This window comes from Vicugna pacos, chromosome 2 (assembly GCF_048564905.1).
Source record: "Vicugna pacos chromosome 2, VicPac4, whole genome shotgun sequence".
NCBI lineage: Eukaryota > Metazoa > Chordata > Mammalia > Artiodactyla > Camelidae > Vicugna > Vicugna pacos.
The window spans coordinates 45,627,475-45,649,611 of record NC_132988.1 but is presented as its reverse complement, the minus strand read 5'-3'; the positions used below and the strand labels follow the sequence as shown (position 1 = coordinate 45,649,611).

The 22,137-nt window shown below is 39.0% G+C and overlaps 1 protein-coding gene across 6 annotated transcripts in view; it reads left to right on the top strand.

The window, feature by feature from the left end:
• SGMS2 (sphingomyelin synthase 2) overlaps window positions 1–14,688 on the top strand; it is an 82,469-nt gene extending 67,781 nt beyond the window's left edge. For 5 of the 6 annotated variants that reach the window (XM_031690623.2, XM_015245913.3, XM_006212065.4 and 2 more), the window contains 2 exons: window positions 4,428–4,594; window positions 5,874–6,484. In XM_031690623.2, coding sequence (XP_031546483.1) covers window positions 4,428–4,594; window positions 5,874–6,077 — 371 coding nt within the window. In that variant the 3' untranslated portion in view covers window positions 6,078–6,484. Of the gene's footprint in view, window positions 1–4,427; window positions 4,595–5,873; window positions 6,485–14,423 lie in introns of those variants that run through there. The other variant, XR_012059741.1, reaches the window with a different exon arrangement.
• The last annotated feature ends 7,449 nt before the right edge of the window (window positions 14,689–22,137 follow it).

Here is a 22,137-nt window from a genome sequence, read left to right as displayed (position 1 = left end):
GAAGGTATGAAAAGCCATTTTAATGTTGGAACTGAGAAGAACAGTTGTTAAGTTTATTGTAAAAAGAATCAGCGTGTTCCAGAGTCGAATGGAAATGACTTTTGAATGAAACGTCCATTCTATGGAACGTCCATTCCAAGTACTTCAGTTAATGTCCCCCCCCCCTTAAAATGTTTAAAATGTTTCCTTGTCCCACTTTATTGTGATTTCCTCATTTTCCAGTACCTTCTATGCTTTAATAGGCATCTTCATGGAACATTTTGCCAATACTGACCATTTTCTTCTTGAAAAGCAACATGGAGATGAGACTGTGAAGTATCTTTCCATGTTTACATATTTAATTTCCATTACGCAAAATTGCTGTGTATCCTGGCTGTTTTTGTGGGGCTGGAAGAACGTTCATTGTGGGGGATGTTGTGCTTGGTTTTAGCTGCCTAGCAGGTCCGGTTCTTGTGCATTTCTGAGGTTTTGTATATTTAGGCCCATTTTGTCAAAATCCTTTAGGAGTAGTGATGCTTCTCCCTCCATTTTTACCAACCTGGTTGGTAGCAACCTTCATGTTTAATTCCAAGATATCCCATACCAGTGTTTTTTTGTTTTTGTTTTTGTTTTTGTTTTTGTTTTTGTTTTTTTAAGGCTTATCTCAATTCTCTTTACTTTTGCAGCATATTTTAAGGGAGGTCTTGGGCAGAGACCAGGCCTCCCCTCTCTGTCCTCCTTGGTTATTCCTGCTTTCTTCCTTCTTCTCTGGGCCTGTCATTCATCCAAATGGGTTCAGGCCCATCAGGGTTTATCTTCCAGGGGTACAGAATTGAGTTCTTGCCCCATGGATTATCCAGGATGATAGGTTTTAATTCTACTTTGGGGGCAATATGACAAAGAGTTGAGATTCTCTGTAGTAGATGAAGTGAGTCTGTTTTTAAGTTTGGAAGATGACAATTGTGTATCTTTTAAATTGTCTTCTTTCTAAATGCTACATACACACTTTGAGTAGGGAGAGCCACGTGTGAAGTGTTCACCTTGCATCACACTGCCTGACTTTAAGGTGAGGGGTCTTCTGCACCTTGCCCCTTACTTCATTTCTGTTCTCACATGACTGGGGAGGTAGTGGAGGGGAGGAACCCAGGTCTGTCTGTGCAGCAGTATCCCGTCCTTAAATTTCAGTCTTCTGAAATTTCTTTTTTTTCCCCCTTATTTATATACATATTGAAGTCAGGTTGATTTGCAGTGTTGTGTAGTCCAGGTGTACAGCAAAGTGATTCAGTTACAGATTCTTTTGCATTATAGCTTATGACAAGATGGTGAATACAGTTCCCTGTGCTATACAGTAGGTCTTGTTATTCATCTATTTTATATACTGAAATTTCTAATTTCTGATACCTAGTTATTGGTTCTGGGTGGTGGGTGGAGTGATTTATGTTGTTTGTGATTCTGACTCTAACTTTCGCTGCTGAGAGTTCCACCTGTGTGTAAGATCAGTCACTTTCAGTCCAGAGGTCCATTTAGGTCGTAGAATCTTTTCTCTAATCTGTGGATCATGGAAAGCTTATAGAAGATGAGGATGATGGTAGGGAGGAGCTGCCTGTTAGAATGAAGCTCCTGTGGGTGAAAACCAGAGTAATGAAGAGAAAACACTCCAGGAAACAGAGTGAGTTTTATAAAATAACCGAAGACCAGGTGGTGCTACCAATAACAGCACGTAGACGTTGTACTTACTCCGCCAGGTCCCTATTCTAAGCCCTAGATGCAAATTAACTCATTTAATCCTTGCAGCCACCCCATGAGGGGAAGCACTGTTTTTCTCCATTTTTCGGAGAGGAAACTTAAGCCTAGAGAAGGTGAGTGAATGAGCCCCAGCCCACAGTTAGTAGTGGGAGCCTGGGGCATGCAAACTCAAGCAGGCTGACTTCAGAGGTTTTGCTATCAATGTCTTGGCTCTGTTTAGAATTTTTGGAAACCCAACTTGTCTGATCTTACAGAATTGCTAAGGAATAGTCTGAGTATATTGCTCATTACTGTTCTTTTACCTCACAGCAATAGCAGGGCCACTTCGTGATTATTTTTATGCTTAATAAAGGCTAAGCAGGATGTAGAAACATTTTCTTCCCAAGGTACGATTTGGGCTGGAGGCTTTTTAAATTGTGTACATTTACATAAGGCAAGGAAAGAATTACATTCTACTTTTCCCAAGTTTTGGTGAGAAACAAAACGGCAGATCTGTAATGCTTGATACAAACTCAACTTTAGAATCAGTTCTGTATGTAAACAGAGCAGTCCATGTTTATGCCCGTTTCCTATGCAATTAGGAAAAACAGTCACCTTCTACATTATACCATGTGTTCTGAGTAAGCCGTGGTTGCCGTGGTTCCCATGGTTCCTTTGAACAGTCGGCTTCTAGAATTAGATGCATCATTTATATATTTTTTGCTTTCCTGCCTTTTGATCATTTAGACTCTCCTTGTTTACTCCGTCGTCATGAGGGGATTCGAATTTAATCGTAAGAGTAGATGAAAACATGGGACTGGGGTCATTTTGTGGGTTAACAAGAGAGGGTTTTACACAGTTGTGCCAATATTATCACTGGGGCCTAGGTTCCTTATAAAATTAGCCTGGAGAAATCAATCTAGCTCTTGGCACTAAATGTCTTGCTAGTCGAGAAAACTTTTTTTTCCTACCTTACTGCTACACCAAGTCCATTGTCTCTATTATTCACTGACGTTAGGGCTAGGATCCCACACAGACAGTGGAGTTCATTAATAATTGTGTCATCATGTCTCAGCTCGAGGTTATCCCTGTGAGTAGAAGGAGAGAGCAGAGAGGATTACCATTTTGCCATTTCTATGTCAAAATAGTTTATTTTAAATCTGTTCTTTGGGCCAGCTGGTGTTCTCAATCAATGAGCCAGTGGTCCAATGTGGTAGCATAACAGAGGATAGATACATTTTTTATGGGAAAGCAATGCAGGGGCTTCTGGCCCCTCCTAAAACCTCATGTTCAACTCCACGAGTAGAAAAATGACTATTCAGGCCACCTCCTCACTCCCTACATACTCCAGCTTTGCTTCTTGCGGATAAACAAATACAAAATAGTTCTGGTTCGCTCAAACATTTTGAACTTTTAAGGTCAATACCAGATGACCTGTAAGGAAGGGAAGCAGGGCTGATGTGAGACTTCGGGGCTGGGTGAGGGCTGTGGTGCTGGAGAATGCCTGTTGAGCAAAATCTCCAGATTTCTAAATGTTACTTCCATTTTTAAACTTCAGAGCCTAACAGAACAGTTATGGGGACTGGATCTGGCCCCTCAGGCTACAGGAGTAAGGCCTCCCCCAGCTATGAAATTCCTCTGCCAGAACCTAGTGGCAGGATGAGCCAAAGGAGAAACAAGTTGCATATTCAAAAGTAGAAAATCAGACTTTCAAGTGCAAATGTGGATTTCTCATCTTACTGTTCCACTTGGGACCAAAAGAGCAACCTCTGTTTTACCAAAAAATGTTTCATTTAAATGACACCCAGTTTGATATTTCATCTAAAGTTCTGGAAATGAATCTGTTGTTCAACCATTCTCCCACACTTGAAAGTAAATATCACTATAAAAACAGTTAAATGTGAAATTTCAGTTTATTATGTTATTAACTTTGTGAGCGAATAAAGCTTTAAAAAGAAAGTTGTTAAAGAAGAAGAGCAGTTGTCAGAGGTGAGCTCTGGTTCCGTTCACACCTGTGTCATTACCATGTGTGTGGGAAATCGGTGGGGCTTGGCTTGTGATCATCTTTAACCTGATGAGCACTTTGGTTCTCTCGTATGACCGATCAGTGCCGTGAACTTCTTAGTGGCCTCGCTGGGTAAGGCTCAGATCCATACGTGAGTGGGCGAGAATCCTAAGCTTTGCATAGGAAGGGTCTTACTGTTGCTATTGGCCATAACAGTATAAAATTGCTGAGAATCAAAATATTGCCAGCCACAATGCCATTTTTCTCCCTGTGGAGAAATCAAAGTAAGTTTATGTAAGACCCGAAGTCACTCTGCCTGTCTCACCCAGCCCCGCTGTGCCCCCGTATTTTCACGGACAGCTACCTTTTCTTTTGACCCTACTGTTTTTCTCTCTGGTGGGGTCCGTACATGAGCCAGTGTGAGCCACTTCCAGCCAACCCAACGTGAAACGTTTCTCTTCCTTCTTAGACTGTGAGTGTATCTCGTGTTACCAGCCTCCCCAGCCGTGACTGTTGTACCTGCCCTCAGCGGTGCGCCCTCCTCCCTCCCTCCCTGAGCAAGTCCCGGGCAGTTCTCAGTGACTCATTTTGGGTTATGCATTTTCTCCTTCAGTGACTTCCTGGCCTTAGACTTTCCTAAGGCCTTTAGGTTAGACTGTCATCATTCACCTCCTCTCTGGGAGTCGTGTATTAACCCTGTGATTTTTCTGCTGTCCAGACTCGCCTCGTCACTTCTGGTGGTATCATTTGATCTGCTGGCTGCTGAGCGCTGCCGGGATCATCTGCATCCTCGTAGCACACGAGCACTACACTGTCGACGTGATCGTGGCTTATTACATCACAACACGGCTCTTTTGGTGGTACCATTCCATGGCCAATGAAAAGGTGAGAGCAGTGACATTATCCTTGGATAATTTCTTTTCTTTCAATGCAGGGGACCCTTTTTCACACGGGGGTTTCTGATAGCTTAATGGGAATCGCTGCTGTTGCTGCCTAACTGTGTGGTTTGGATCAGTTCACTTAAATTTATAGTAATGACGGCCTCTTAATGAGTATCACAGATATAAGTGGCGTTTAAGGGTAAAGGTGCCGTATAATTATAGAGCTCGAATTCAACTCATTTACAGGAGAATTAAAATTAAATGAAAATCTAGGAAGCTGCTTTGTAGAAGCATTTGTGGTGCAGCTAGGTAAGACACTCCCTGCCCTCAGAGTACTTCATTCTGAGAAAAGACGGCAACTGTTTTAAAAAGTTGGGCAGGACAACTTACAAGTAACTGGATTCAGTACTCCTTCTGGTGATACCGTGCTCTCTGCCTTCCCTTCTCGTCCTTTCCTTATTTGTTTCTGCTGCCTCCAGTTCCCAGACGACTTCTTTTCTTCTGCCATCGTTCTGAAAGAGCTGGCTTAGCTGCCGTCTCTTCTGAGAAGCCTTTTCCAACTCCTGCTCTCTGCCTCTAGTCCCACGTGGGAATGATGCCTTCTCTGTGCCGTCTAGCCCTAGCGTGTGTCTTTGTTGTAACAGAGTTAGTCTGTGTGCTATGACTGACTTATCTTGGGATGGTCTTACCGTATTGTGTGAGGCATATCATGTTTGGAGACTTTGTGCGCAGCTGAAATATGTCATTCCCCCCAGGATCTAAATCCAATTCTCAGTTAGCAGTGTCCACTAGGAAATGCCCTCTCTATGGACATTATTGTCTTTGTGGCTCTATTTCCTATTCTTTCGTCTCCTATGTCCGTCTTCCTCCTTACACTTCATCTCAATGTCTAGTGATGCCACTGAACCAAAATTTTCGCCTTTCCCCTTACATACGCTCAGCCTTGTGAGCTCTCCTTCCACTCTTCCATCCTCCTTGACCCATACATAGACCTGACCACTCACACATCCTACAGATTGTTCCTGGAGAGCTCGCACATCCATCCCTGAGTCTCCATTCTTACTGGAGTTGCAGGCAGTAGATTCACCTGAGCCACAGAGAGGAAATGAATGTGGGGCGGGTCCTGTCAGAGTCAGGGGAAGAGGCGCAAAGACAGTCATTGCCTTGTGGTCCCCATTCGGGTGCTTCCCTTGTTAAGTCACAGCGAATGACAATTCAGAAAAAAATTATATTGCAAGTTATGAAAAACGTGTCTCATTTTATTTTTTTCCTACCTTTTACAGAACTTGAAGGTCTCTTCACAGACTAATTTCTTGTCTCGAGCATGGTGGTTCCCCATCTTTTATTTTTTTGAGAAAAACGTACAAGGCTCAATTCCTTGCTGCTTCTCCTGGCCACTCTCCTGGCCTCCCGGCTGCTTTAAATCATCCTGCAAGAAGTATTCGCGGGTTCAGAAGATCGGTGAAGATAATGAGAAGTCTACCTGAGGAGCAAAGCAAAGGCATCAGCTCTTACACCAAAAGAGTCATTGCTGTAACCAAAGGTATAGTTTTTTTTGTTTTTTTATTTTAGGAGAACTGACTGGTAAATGAAGAAGTGGACCAAATTTTGTGCAAATGCTTAGAAAGATGAATGAAGTATTACCCTTTGACTGGTTTTCTATTCGTCCTGAGAAAGTTACTTTCTCCCGTGGCTCTTCATTCATTGGTGACAAGCCCTCAATCTGGGACTTTACTAATGAGCTTGTTAAAGAGGTGCCAAAGAACATACTACTCCTTTCCTCATTCTTTCTCCACTAAAGCGCTCCACTTCAGACTTTTTTCAGGATTTTTTTCCCCCTCCAAGGTCAAAAGAATTTGTTAATGTTTTAAATAAAAATATCTGGATATATACAGCTACTGTGTAAATAGAATCACCTGATGTTAAGAGTGGTTTTTAGCATTAGCCCTACTGGTGAGGGGGCGATCCACTCACTGGGCCGTGAGTGGACTTCGGGTGAACATTGTTTCTGCCCCGTCGAGGGGAAGGTCAGGGTCAGGTCTGGGAATATGCACTGCTGCTGCTCCCAATGTACTGTGTATCACTTTTACTTTATTCTTTTTAAACTGGTAATTTTATAATTTAAAAAAAAGCTTTAAAATAATATAAAAGTATTTGGCGCACCCCACATGTGTGTAAATATTTCATTGTAAGATCTCTGTGACAGACACACAGGGAAACATGGGGTGTTCCTGCTAGGAATGGTCTTGTGCACATGCTTACCTGCTGTCTGCCTGGTAAATTGGCACCTGTACCCCCAGGGCAGTGGACTGTGTAGCTCAGGCTGAAGACACGTATGTGTGTGAACTGATGCTCATGCCCTTTGGGGAACAAGCCCGTGTTTTTCTCCCAGGTCATGCCCTATGTGAGATCTGTTTTAGAGCTGCTCATTGGAACTCACAAATACAATTGGTCACATTTCACTGAAAACCATTTCTTCCTAGTTACATTGGGCTTTGTGGAAGAACCAAGATAGAGTCCAAAAGTTTAAAGCATCCTTGCCTTTTGGTAAGAGACTTAGCTTCTTATATACTGGTCCTAAGGACACATACCACAATTGAGTAATTTTACTTTGACCCTGAAATGATACCACGGTGCTGCACTATAATCTACGGCTGGAACCCGTGTATTAGACAGTTACAGCTACTCAGTAAAGGGGAATAACTGTTTCTAAAGTTCTTTCAGGTGATGCAAAAAAAAAAAAGGATTAAAAAAAAATCTGACCAGATTTAGTACATTGATTAATGCTGTTGAATCTTTTTGATAATTCTTGGCTTAATTTCTTTAGACTTCTAGTAACCTTAGAAAAAGATTCAAGGTTACAAAATCATTAACACTAGTCAGAGTGGAGAGGCCAACAGGGGTGGAAGGGAGGCAGTTACATTTGTATTAAAGGTGAAAACTCCCTCCACTTAGAATGAAAACATCCCTCGATTTGTCCTTGTAAATGAGTGAGCCCTGATCTGGTGCACAGAGCTGACCTTAAATCGTTTAAGAGAAGCACAATACAGATCTGTTCAGAAGGGTCATCGTCCTTTGGTGCTAAAATTCTGTATACGTTTTCAGTATGCCTTTTCTCCGTGTGAAAAAGAAACACTAAAGGTTGAATTCAAAGGCAGAAAGAAAGACTAATCTGGTTACATTTAAAACAAGAAAGCAAATCCTAAACATCCTGGGCAGGCTTCAAAATGCAAGAAGTTTTTCTGGTATTTATTAGTAAGTAAACCAGTAAGAAATGTTTGTGTAGCTTACTTGATGTGTTTAGCCATAATGCTACATAATTTTCACTTATTAAATATTGACACGTGATAGAATGGTGTGTTCTTCTTGAAAACACTGATTTTAAATTTCTGCTAATTGTGAAGAGAAATATCTGGCACTGAAGCCCAGGTTTTGCTCTCCTAATACTGGTATATTCCTTGAGCCTCTAATTCAAATAAAACAACCTGATATATACCTTAGAGCCTTATTCAACTGCATCTTGGGTAACCCAGTCCTCTGCAGATTGAGGAAGGAAAGGTGTATAAGCTTTGAAAATCATAGTGTATTGATTGCTGGAGATCCTTGAAAACAGTTTAAACCTTGCATTTTAGTCAAGTAATCTAGTTTTTTTTTAAAATAATACTATCACCTTTTAAAGAACTTTAAAAACATCCATGACTCCACGTGTAGACATTATTGCTCCTGTGTTCTTTGCACATACATGTCATAGCTCTCTAATAAATGCTGTGCAAGCATGTGGTATGAAAATAAGGGGGCACATATCGAAGTTTCAAGATGGGAAAATATGAGATATAGCAAAGCATATACATTTAGGAAGGCAGACTTGAAGTTCAACCCAACATGCCACTTTGGGATATAAAGCCTAATTACTAGACTTACTGTGGTGATTATTTCACAATATATACAAACAAAAAATTACTATGTTGTATACCTAAAATTAACATAATATTGTATGTCAGTTATACCTCAATTAAAGAAACCAAACAATTACAAGCTTGCCTTTTGAAACAGTAAAATTTTGGAGCTCCTTTTTCTTGCTAACCAAGATACAAGATCTTATCTATTATCCTTGTTTTTGTAATCCAGTGCTCCTGTTACGAGCCTTTTCTGTGATTTAGTCCTCTGTGCGATATCTATAATAGATATATTTCTATAAATGATGCAACATTTAAAAAATATTCTTTCAAATGGAAATCCATTCCTTTCAGATTCTAATTTTTGAGCTCCCCTGCTAGCTCGGAAAATAAAGCATTCTTCCCCATTCAGTTCTACCCAAGGTAATTTTGAGTTTGTTATTTAATTTACTGGCATCTTGGGAAACATGTTTTTCTGTGGAAGGAAGGCTCTTGTGAGTGAGCCCAAGTTTCTAGTCTTGGTTGACACTTGGATGATGCTGCATAAGGTTCTTTGCTGTATACCAGTGCCCCCTTGTGGAAATATGTTATATAACTTGGAACACAAAGGCGACTTTTTAAAGGATATTTTCAAGTTTTTAAAAGGCATTTGTTTTTTATTATTTTTGCCAATAATCTGAAAGAACCACAAAAAAGGAATTATTTTAAAGACATATTAAACCTTTCCCAAAGGGAAAATGTGCTTAGATCACAGGGAGTTGTAATTCTAATCTTTTATCCATTTGATCAAAGAAAATATGCAGACCATTTTTACCTCTCACCATCACAATCATTAATGTCTCCCTTTATAACTACCTATACTTTGTTTACTTTGAAACACCAAGTTTCAAAGTCCTACATGTTTTTTTAACACGCTAGAACTCATGCAGTTTCTTTCTTAATTTGAAAGTTCACATCTTGTTCCTTGCATATTTCGAACATTTCTTTTTAAATTCTTTTATGTTGTTTTTGTTTTGCACTGTAAAACTGATTAAAAATTTAAGCCGGTCTTAACACACTCACTTCTGTAGTGTAAGGAAGTGTGAGAAGGAATTTAATAAATGAGTTTACATGTTTAAATCAAGTATATTATAATTAATATGCCATGTGTTGAAGGCTTTTCTATTTGTGTGTTTAGAGTCCTGGTGTTTTTTTTTTTTTAATGTCATTGTGTTGCAATAATTTAACTCCTTTGACTTACTTGCTAAAAATATTTCTTCTATTAAGAAGTGCTCTTGACTTCAATACCTGAACACTAAAAATCGTGTCAAAAGGTACCCAAAGATAATTTTTTATACAGATACACACCTTATAAATTCTGATTTATATGTAGCTGTGTTCTAAATGAATCATGAATGAGAATAGTTCTTTATTGTGAAATTATTTAAAACTATCCTTTAAAAGAAAAAGAAGAAACTATAAATTTAAGGTAATCTAGTTGCCAAGTTGGAATTCATTATTTAATTTACCTCCTATGCAATGATTAATGCTGCAAAATGTATGGTTATGTTATATTATATTCACAAAAGAAATATCATTACAAGGTTTGAGAGGTAGCCAACTGCTTTCTTTTGGAAGTTTACTGTACTGTTTCAATGTGTTAAGTGCCTTGTTGTAAAGTAAAATTTTAAGTCTAGAATTCATTATTTTCCTGACATATATTTTTCATTATGATATATACTGTATATTATTGTAATAGTTTTATTAAATGCTTATGTTTTAATTAAATATGTAAATTTCAGAAGCTCTTTTTCCTACCCACCAGTACTTTAGTCATTGGTCTATCATATGGGATTTGAATTCAGGTTCCTTTTTTTTTTTTAAAGAGGAAATTATCTTAGTTTAGAAATATGTTTTCCATGCTTGTGCTTTTGTGTTTGTAAAAACATTTCAGGAGGAATTTGGGAGTGTAACTACAGTTTGTACTTGAAAATGCCATTTTACATTTACATTTTAAGTGCCTAATTGTTAGTTAAAACTAATTTATGTTTCTATTCTAAACAGAATATGTCTACTTGGTTTCTAATCTCTTTGGCTTTGCTTTAATAAAAAAAAAGCAAGAGCCTATACTTTGTATTTATCCAATAAACCACCATGACATCGAGTCTTTTCAAAATTAGTATTACTATTTCTTACAAATTAAAAAATTTAGTTTTCTTTAAAGATTTTTAAAACTTTAGTTTAAAGTACTCATTAAAATCACATGAGGGTTATTTTCTTCAAGCACTTTTTTAAATAAGTTGATAACCTTCAATTAATGGAACACTAAGTAAACTGGAGTGTGTTGTTTTTTCTGCCCTTGGATTTAAGGTTCAAAGTAATTCACAACAATATAAAATCACTCATGGAGAAGAAGAAAATCAGTTACACACCCCCATGATTCTGATTCTCATTGTTCACAGAGGGACAAAAATCATTCATTCTTCCAGGAAAGCAGAGTCCTTTCTGTCAGTCAATTCTGAAAGAAATATCCTCTTCCTTCAGAAAGGGGGCACCAGGGTAACGTCCTCAACTAGACTTCAGTAGTCGTTGCGACAGTGGATTGCAGAAAGTTGTTTTTGGAAAGATGAAGGCCTGGCCCTCAAAGACAAATTTAGTAAAAGCAACTCGGGAGGAGGAGGGGATGAGGATAAGATAATATTGTTCAAAAAGCAAGTTGATGGATAATCCAAGTTTCTTTGAACTCTCTGGAAATGATAGAATATAAATCACAAGTCTTTCTGCCACCTCCACCCAGGCCTGGGATGAAAAGCCTGTCCTATCCTCCTATTTGAAACACTGGCGTGTTGATTTTGCTGGCCAGAGCCCAAAGACTGCCCTGATCTTGAATGCATTATATAATGGAACTAAGGTGATACTTCATTAACCTTGACATCTAACATTTATTTTCTTCTAATAAAGTATATAAGAACATCAGAAACACAAGACCAGGTTACTCACTGATGTAAGTTGCATTGTATCAGTAATGGATTCTGTGCTACTATGTGTCTCTACGTGGCGTGTTTAATTCATGTGTGAGGCATCGCATTTTTCAGTTTTCATGCTTGACATACATTCTTTCATCTTCACAAAACCCCACGAGGTAGGCAAGGAAAGAGATGGTGACCAGTATTGTGAGATGAAAGAGCTCTTGAGTGTTGGAGTTGGAACCTGAATTTCATTTTCTCTCTTTTGCTGCCTCCCTGTCATAATTGCTCTGGTCACCATCACAGGTTGTTAGAGGTTTTGTTGTTACTGTTGCTTGTTTTTTAGGGGAGTTTATTCCCTTATCATCCAGTTAGTTCGTTAGGAGGGAAACTGGTCCTTGAAACAGGTTCTTTATCGAATGCTACTGACTTTTCTTACAGTTGGAATTAACTGCATTTCAGAGGGAAGAAAATCAGTGCTCCTAGGGCAAAATGACCTTGAAAGCAAAAGAATCCCCAAGTGTTTGAGCTTACAAATTTGTTAGAATAAGCAAACTCGTTGCAGTTCTCTTGTTTGCTAGGACGTAGTGATGCCACCTTTGCCTTTCTTACACAGGTTAAGGGGGGGGGGGCACCACAGTGCACCAGGCTTCATTGCTAAATGTAACTCTCTCAGAAATTATTCCTGGGGGATTATCAAAAGGAGGAGAGGTACAATGACCTGCCTTCAAAGGATAGCAAAGCTCTGAGGAAATGAAACAGAGTCTTGGGAGTCATAATAGTCTAGGCTGACTCTGGGCTCCCCAAAGGACCAAAGTGAAGCCATAGGATTGTCTGGTCCAGGCATGAACTGGTGAGTTCTCGGTGCTAAAAGTCTGTCCAACATGTGTGCTTGCTTCTGGCCAAGTTTCTGAGCACACTTTGCTTCAGTTCTTATATCCAGCATTTACCTCTTTTTCTTCCTAAGTTCCTTAAGTGATGTGTGTATTTGGGTAAAGAAAAAAGCCACTACTTTTGAGAAGCTACCACAGGTCAGGCGTTGCCAGTTGGGCTCCTCTTATTTAACACCAGGTGAATCTCATTATGCTCTTTTTCCAATTGAGGGAACTTAGACTGGGAGAGGAAACTAGGGGGCAAGGAGCCCACCTTGCACACTGATGGCTGCCCAGGGGTGCCAAAGCCCATCATTTCCCCACTGCACCAATGTGATGGAAGAATCACCCCAAGTGCGAGGAAGGAGGGAGAGGAAGAATTGCCTCTTCCGTAAATTTCTGGACAACAGGTTTCGTGTTGCTGAGAGCAGAGTTAAGGAGTGCTTGAGCTCGAGCCCTGTAAGATTCTGTGACCCACATTCAACAGATTTCCTGTCTCCATGTGAACTCTGGTCCTTTCCTCTGTAAATCTGCTCTAAGTCTGCGTGCCCCGCCACCGATGTGTGTGGGGAGGGGGCAGAGCCCTGTTGCCTGGCATCCCTCTCCTTTCATCACACACCTGCTACCTCAAGCCAACGGCAGGGGTTCTGGCTCCAGGAGGAGACCAAGCCTCAGGGCAAACACCTGTGGTCCCCAGGCACTCAGGTCTTTGCAAGGAGGAAATGATACTTTTGAACATCTTTTGTATTACATTTGGTCGGTTTCCCAGGCCATGGTTTGAAGGGATTGTTCACATTTGCCGCTGAGGGAGAGACATTTCCCTAAAGTCCTCACCAGTTAGGGCTGCTGAATGCTGTGAGCTGGGTGGCTTTAACAGCAAGCATGTCTTTCTCACCGTTCTGGAGGTTGGGAAGTCTGAGACCAGGGTGCCAGCATGGTCAGACTCTGGTGAGGGCCCTGTTCTGGGTTTTCTCATACGTTGGGGAGAGAGAGCTTTAGTCTCTCTTCTTTTAAGGACACTAAACTTGTCCCCTCCATCTAAACCTAATTACTTCCGAAAGACTGCACCTTCTAATATCATCCAGTCAGTGTTTCATCATATGGATTTGGGGGGACACAAACGTGTAGTCCATAACATCTGGGTTTCTTGATTTTATACAAATAGATCTTTTAGGCAAAGTACACTTAATAGTGCAAAGCCTTAAGCCCTTTTGGTACCATGGTTCTTCATAATCTGTGAACCCCATCCATGCAAGGCACTTTCCCACTGCTTCCACGAACAGCGCCCTCTGTCGGCGTCGGGCTGCTCTCATCCCCGTGCTCTGTACTGCTCTCATCCCCGTGCTCTGTACTACCGAGCTCAGTCCTATGAGATGTGCTTGCCCAACTCAGACCATCGCCTGCCTCCTGAAGAGGGCAAGGTAACAGGATGGCCCTGTCCTCTTTGGGTTTGAATCTCAGTTCTTCCAGTGCTGGCTGGATCTGGAAGACCTTAAACAAGTTGCCTAACCTCTTTGAGCCTTGGTTTCTCTATCTGTGGGATGGAAATAATAGTCCGTGTCTCACAAAATCACTGGGAAGACTAAATGAAAGTTCAAAAAGTGTTAGCCAAATTCAGCTAACAAATATTTTAGGTACCATAGTTATAGCTCTGAAATTATTAATCTTTATCCAGCTCTTGCTTGTCCTGAAAGTTCAGCTGAAGTCTCATCCCCTAAAAGGTTTGCCTTACTTCTCCAAATCTGAATTCTTCCTCAGAAAATGCATACAAACTAATTGTCAAAATGTGAGATACACTCACTGCTTTTAAGTTTTAAAAAAAAGTCCTGTTTCCATACCAAATTAAAGTTCCTTAAGAGAAAAGATTGTCTTAGTATTCCTTCCAGTGGCTAATAAAGTTCTTATTACATACATTTGTGGAATGAAATTTTTTTAATGCCGTCTTTTGTGTTTGGATTATTAACAGAATTTGTGGAGATCTGATGGAAAGGAGACTGCCCATCATGGCACCAAATAATTGGCTTTAAAATAACTGAAGCACTTACCAAACTATAAGATGTTTATAACTTGAAAATCTTTCAGTAGCCATCATATCATATGTATTTTTTTGATATTTTTAGACAAAAATATGGATTGAAAAATAAAGGCTGAAGTGGAAAATCCAAAGACTTTGGACTAGCCCCTAGGTTTAATTCCTAAGCAAGTTACTCACCTTTCTGAATCATCATGTCCATCCCTTCTGTAAAATGAAAGTGAAGAAACCTACCTCCCAATGTCATGGTGAGAGTTATAGATAATGTATAGTAAAGCATTTGATACTACCTGATTCATTAATATATGATAAAGTCTAATCAGAAAATAAATTCATGGGAGTTTGAAACTTTTTTTAATTCTTATTTTTTATTGAAGTGTATTCGATTTACAGTGTTAGTTTCAGATGTACAGCAAAGCATTAAAACTTTAATTTTATTATAAGGGATTTTAGAATTTTTACAGTGTAAGAATTTAAGAATTTTCTACTTAGTACAAGACACATATATTTGTCGTGCAAGGTTTTGGATTTCAGTTGAGAACAATGTCAGATATTTAAGCTTATGCTTCCAAAGACCCCTCTCTGTCTACCTTCCCACTTTTTGTACATTAATTGGGCACATGAATTGTTCTGCTGTATCTCTCCAGAAATACCCAAAAGTGTGAGTGATGAATTGCTAGTGTGGAAATAATTTTTTCTAATGAAAAAGGACAATTCATTCAATAAGGTAAACCGTGGCTCACCCTGACCCCACTGCCCTTGACCATGGGATTAAGAGTTATTATTTTATCCCAGTCATAAATAGCTACAGCTGGTCCTTCCTAGTGGGGTTATATGTCTGATACAATGTTGAACTACCAACAAAGTTACTAGATTTCACCAGTAACTAATCTAGTGTGCTGACTTTCGAATGACTTGCCTATATACTGGGGGAAACACTAGAGTTTTGGCAAACCCCAAAGGGTCTTGGGATTAAATCACATCAAAGGCAGTTAAACTCAAAAACAGAAGAAGTTTTTCAAGGCTGTTTCGCTATACAACAGCCCTCCCAAGGAAGTGAATGAGAAATATATTGCCGAAGCGATTTAAAATGAACTGTCTACAGAAACATTTACAAAATTATGAGAATTAACCAACATACTCTTAACCAACAGGTCAAGAAGTCACAAGGGAGATTTGAAAATACTTTGAGACAAATGACAATAAAAACAACATACCAAAATGTGTGGGGTACAGTGCTGAGAGGGAAAGTTATAGTTATAAATGCATACATTAAAAGAGGAGAAGGATCTCAAACCAATAACCTAACTGTAGATCTCAAGGAACTAGATGAAGAACAGCAGACTAAACCCAAAGCTAGCAGATGGAAGGAAATAAAAATTAGAGATAAATGAATAGAGGATAGAAAAACAATAGAAATCAACGAAACCAAAAGTTGATATTTTGAAAAGACCAACAGAATTAATAAACCTTTAGCTAGATTGACTAAGAAAAAAGAAGGCTCAAATTAGACTAAAATCAGAATGGAAGTGGGGACATTCACTACTTGATTTTACAGAATTAAAAAATTTATAGGGGGGAGGGTATAGCTCAGTGGTAGAGTGCATGCTTAGCATGCATAAGGTCCTGGGTTCAATCCCCAGTACTTTCTCTAAAAATAAATAAACCTAACTACCTCCCTTCCTGCCAAAATAAAAATAATTAAGTAATACAATGACAAATAAAAAAAAACTTTCCTTTAAAAAAATTCATAAAGATACTATGAATGATTATAAGCATATTTGATAACTTAGATAAAAGGGACAAATTTCTATAAACACAAAGCCAAGCAGCACTGAATTGTGAAGAAATAGAAAGTCCAAATAAACTTTTAAGTTATAAGGAGAATTGAATTAGTAGTAAAAACCTCTCAAGAATAGCCCTGGACCAGATGGCGACATTGATGATTTATACCAAATGGCACGTGAATATATACAATCAGCACATGAAAAGCTCAGCATCATTAGTCATCAGAAAAATGTAACAGCCGCAATGAGATACCACTTCATAACCATTAGGATAGCTATTAGGAAAAGGAAAAAACAGCAAAATAACAATTGGTGATGCAGTAGAGAAATTGAAACCCTTGTCATTGCTGATAGAAATGTAAAAACGGATACAGATACTGTAGAAAAAATTTGGTCATTCCTCAGAGTTGAACATGGGGGTTACTACGTGATTCAGCAGTTCCACCCCTAGATATATACCTGAAAGAACTGAAAGCCGGGGCTCGAGCAGGTATCTGTGCACCAATGTTCACAGCAGTATTGTTCACAATAGCTGAGAGTGGAAGCAACCCAAAGCGTCCATTGATGGATGAATGGATAAACAAAGCGTAGTATATACATACAGATGGTCCCCAACTTAACGTTATTTCCATTTAAGATGTTTTGACTTTATGACAATGCGAAATACCTTCAGCAGAAACCACATGTCGAATTTTGAATTTTGACCTTTTCCTGGGCTAGTGGTGGGTAGTGCCATACCCTCCTGTCATGCTGGGTTGCGGCAGCGCCACAGCTGGTCAGCCAGGCAGTCACGGGGATAAACAATCAATAAGCTTAAAACCATCTGAGACCCTATTCTGTTTTTCACTTTCAGTGCAGTATTCAGTAAATTACATGAGATACTCAACACCTTATTATAAGATAAGCTTTGTGCTAGACGGTTTTGCCCAACTGTAAGCTAATGTAAGTGTTCTGACTACATATAACGTACGTTTGGCTAAGCTATGATGTTTGGTAGGTTAAGTGTATTAAACGTATTTTCAACTTACGATATCTTCAACTTAGGGTGGTTTTACCAAGATGTAACCCCATCAAAAATAGAGGAAGATCTGTGCAATGGAATATTATCCATGAAAAGGAATGAAATTCTGATATGTGCTACAACAAGGATGAATCTTTTAAACATTATGCTAAGTGATGTAAGCCAGACACGAAACAAATGTATGATTCTCGGTATCTAGAATGTGAAATACAGAGAGACAGAAGTTACCAGGAGCTGGAAGAGGTAGGGAGTTATTGTGTAATGGGTACAGAGTTTCTGTTTGAGATGATGAAAAAGTGTGTGTGTGTGTATGCGTGCCTGTACTTTTGTTCTACGTGGAATAGCCTTAGTACCAATTCTAGTTATTGGTATTTATCCTACTAAAATAATCAAAGATGTATATATTACATTGTTGTTCATAATGGCAAAAACATTGAAAACAGCCTGTGTTGACAACAGAGTATTGGTCAGATAAATTATGAAATATTCCTAAACCATGGACTAGATTTTTAAAAGCCCAGAAGTCAGCCAATAACGGCCTGCCGGTTAGGTCCATCTGCTGTCTTTTTCTTTAATGTCTTTTTTTATATATATATAAATAAAGATTTATTGAAATATAGCCATGCTCATTTATTTACATATTGTCTACAGCCAGTTTCTGGTTCCTGTGGCAAAACTGTATGGTTGTGACAGAGAACAAATTGCCAGTAAAGCCTAAAATATTTACTGTTTGGCCCTTTACAGGAAAATGTTGTTGAACCCCTGGCCTAGAATATAGTAATTAAAAATGATTTGTGGGAGGACAACATGGAAATTGTTAATGATGTATTAAATAAAAATATTGAAATAAATAAAAATATAAAGATTAAAAATAGAGATATATGGAGAAAAAGACTGGAAGGGTACATACAGAAATAATACTGATTATTATTTCCTCCTTTACAGTTTCTTGCATTTTCAAGTTTTCTACAAAAACTATGTACTGCTATTTTTAAATCAGAATAAAAAATTGACTTTCAAATATCTGGTTCACACTTTAAATAGGTGAATGGTATGGTATGTCAATTTATATCCCAATAAAGCTGTTAAAAAATTTAAAATTTTTAATAAATTAAAAAAAAACTGGTTCACTTTGAGTATGTTTTTGCATAAAGGAAAGAGTATGTAAACTTTCAATGTCCTTTCTAAATCGTGATTCTTCACGAGACTTGGAAGTGAGGCTTCATTATCAGGCAAAGGGCCAAATGATTACTGGCACCAGAAAGTAAAAACCCTATGCTTTGTTGAGGCAACCAGCTTATCCTTTACCTTATCAGTGTACTTTATTTTTTTCAGATTTTATTGACTAAGCATGCTATTAATCAGGGGCCAAGTTCAAATTCCTGAGAATCTACTTAAGAGGGCGAATGTTAGGGACTGGAGGAATTTCAGGCTCCTTATGTTAAGCTCTCTCATTTTACTCCATGAAGGAGAAAAAAGAAAGGTTAACAGCCTGTCCATGGCAGTCCAGTTAGATCTGGGCAGACTCCCTTGTGGTTTCCACACTGACTCCTGCATAATAAATGGAAGTAAAAAAGGGGGAAGAAAGGAACAGGGATTCGAATGCTTCAGCTTGCAGAGGAATCAGTCAGGAGCCGGGCACCATTATGGCCATGCTGATTGTAAGAGGAAGATTATGTTTATTTCTTAAGAGGAATGTTAGTCTTTAACCACTTTCTCTTCTGTCCTTCTTTATTTACATTCTAAACTACTAGTCGCTGTTGTTATAATAACAGTATGTCACATAACGGATAATGCGGGCATACATTTCAAAATAGGTAGCTAAGTCTTTTTACTTCACTATGTCTTCAACCAGGATATTGGATTTTTTTTTCCATCTGTTCTACTGAGATAATATTCACGTAGAGCAAAATGCACAGTTAGGTTTTGACAAATGCAAACGCCCAAGTAACCAACAACCCGATGAAGATAGAAAACATACCCACCACCCCAGAAAATGTCTCATGTCTCTTCCTGGTCAGTCCTGCCTTCTGTTCTGAGTATCTCACCATGAGTTAGTTGTGCCTTTCGAGAACTTCTTATAAATGCAATTATTCAGTATGTATTCTTTCATGCCTGGCTTTTTCACTCAGCATGTTGTTTTGAGATCATCATGCTGTGAGGTGTATCGTAACATATTCCTTTTTATTGCTGAATAGTAGTTTATTTTTACAAATATGTCACCGTTTCCTCCCCCCACCTCTCTTATTGAAGGACACCCAGACTGTTCCCAGATTTGGCATTAAACAAAAATTTGTTCTGATCCTGGCGTCACTTTGTCAAAATAAAAAGTTTTGGAAATTGGATTTTGTTACTTTTGAGATTCTGCCTTCCACTTATATTTTTTAGGGTCCTCCCTTCCTTCATCGCCTCTTCAGGAAAATCATAATACATTCAGCTGGAGAAGAATGAATGGGTAATATTGAATATGGGCAAATTAATTTTTTCACCATACAAGGTCTAAAGGCTGAATATAGAAAACAAATTAATATTCTGGCCAGTCTCACAGTCTAATTTTGGAAAGGGAAAGTAAAAATGCAAGGGGTGCAAAGGAGGTTGGCAATAGTGCCAACCCTTAGAGTTTAAAGCATAATCAGGGCCCCACTAATAATGATTACAATTACAACTTGTACTTATGAGGCCTCAACTAAATGCTAGACATTGTGCTAATTACTTCATCTAATCCTTACGCTCAATGTAGGCACATTTGTCATCTTAATTTCATAGAGGGCACAGGGATGCTCAAGAGTACATAAACAAGTACCTAAACGCTATATGTAGAAGAAACTCAAAGGAATATATATGAAGCAAATCATAGGAACTTAAAGGAAATGAAGGGATTCATTTTGAAATGGCTAGTGGAGTTGTGCAACTAAATAGTATAAATAGCATTTCAACTTTCTCTTTTCATTGGCGTTTTGCAAACTCTTCTTAAGCCATAAGCCCTCTCTGTTCATGCTCACTGACTCTGAATGGGACTAGGGTGCAGCGTTTACCTCCCAGGGAATTATAAACCAGCTGGACAACTGTAGTTTTACAAATAGAGTAATTTAACACCACTCTTGATAACATAATAATAAGTACTTATTTATTTTGGATATACTGTTACCAACAATTTTAGCAAAAATCCATGTACAGCAAGAAGGACTTCAATGGGAAATCAAAGGGTAAAATTATCTTGGGGGATTCAATTAAAAATACATTTTTTTCCTTAATGATCTTCTTGTCTTCCTTTCCCTCTCTCCCCACCCCAAAGGTCTTTTAGTATTCTCTTCCTTTACTGCTACTGATTATTATATTATTCACCCACTTAAATAGGGAGGATGGAACAGAAAGTATTCCTTTTTCTGGCAAGAAAGCCCTGAACATTATTTGGGACACAATTCAGCCCATAACACTTCTATCTGCATCACAGAGCTGTTAACCTAAACAAGATAATTATTTAGAAAAACAATGTGAATTCAATTATATCCCGTACAAGAGGGTGTCTGTTAGGGTTGTTAAATTAGTCGCCTAGTCTTCAACTATTTTTAAGTCATTTGTGAATTTAAGTTGCTTGTCAGGAAACATGTTAGTGGCTACTGTCTTCAGAGAACAGGCTACGAAGACAATCAGATGACATGCTGAAGATCACACCTGCAAATAAGTAGTTCAAAATTTTTTTAATTCTCTAAATTCAAAAAAAAACAAGAAAAGTAATCTAACAATTAATGATTAATTATAGAAGATATGAGGTGTGTTTTTTGGTAAGCTGAATTTATGAAGAGCACGGCAAATACAGGATTAGAATAGAGTAGATTTGAAATTTAGCATATCCCACTGGAATCATTTGTTAAGAGAAAAAAATGGGATGACCACAGAATGAATAAACGGGGCCCTCTATGCTTTGGTCTCTTTTATAAGTACAGCATGGTGTTCAAACTTTCAATGTGTGAAGAAAAATAAAAAGGATTAGAAGACCGGAAACAAGCAAATTTGTTCATTATGATCAATTAAATTGACTTACATGAGACTGATCTTTCCATAGATTAAAAAAATGGCTTAATATCGACAGTTCTGTGTGTCAACCTAACATAAAAGAGAAACCAGACGATTTACCCTGTGGAAGAGAGAAAAAAAGAAAGTGCCTAGGAGCCATAAATCACTTTGATGAACTTTGTATTTAAAGTATTATACAATTCTTAATCTCTCGATCTCAGCATTTCAGGTTTGGTCTCATACTAATAATAGCATTGTGACACCTTCTCACTGACTGATATTTTAATGTTATTAGCTACTTAAATCCTCCAAGCAAATTCCTGGATTATCTTCTCCTTTATCCAGGCCACACTCTGAAATGGACGCTGTGCTTTTACTCGTCGCGTAAGAGATAGTCCTGTCTAACGTAAGTTCTAAGAGCTTTACTCCATCACCCCACCCACCCCTCTATCCCCTGCACATCCTTTCCGGAGCGTTGGCCACCTACGCCTACAAATTCTACACATTGCCTTTCCATCATCCTGCTGTCTCTGGATAGAGGAACGGGTCACTTCTTCCTCCAAATCCCGATTTGAATAAAGCAGCAGCCCCGTCTTTTTGCTACCCGGGAGGGGGCGGGGACCTCTCTCTCCCAGTTCAGATTAGAAGTACTGGTGTTGAGGCTGAGTCGTGTGAGGGGCCTGTGGACCTGGCACGGTTTCTGCACTCAACTGCCAAACAAATGACACAGAAAACCCGACAACCAATCAGACCGCAAGGATGCATTGCGAACATCTTTTCTCAGAGGCAGTCACTACGAAGCCCGACCCAGCGCAGGGGGTGCAACTGAGCTCTGGGGGCAAACTCAGATCGCGCGCCCAGCCGGGTCCGCGGATCTCCACTGCGCGGTTGCGAACGCGTCTCCGTTTCCGCTGCGGCGTTGCTGATTGGAGGGGCTGGGGGGAAGACAGTGGGCGCAGCCAATCCGGAGCGCCCTC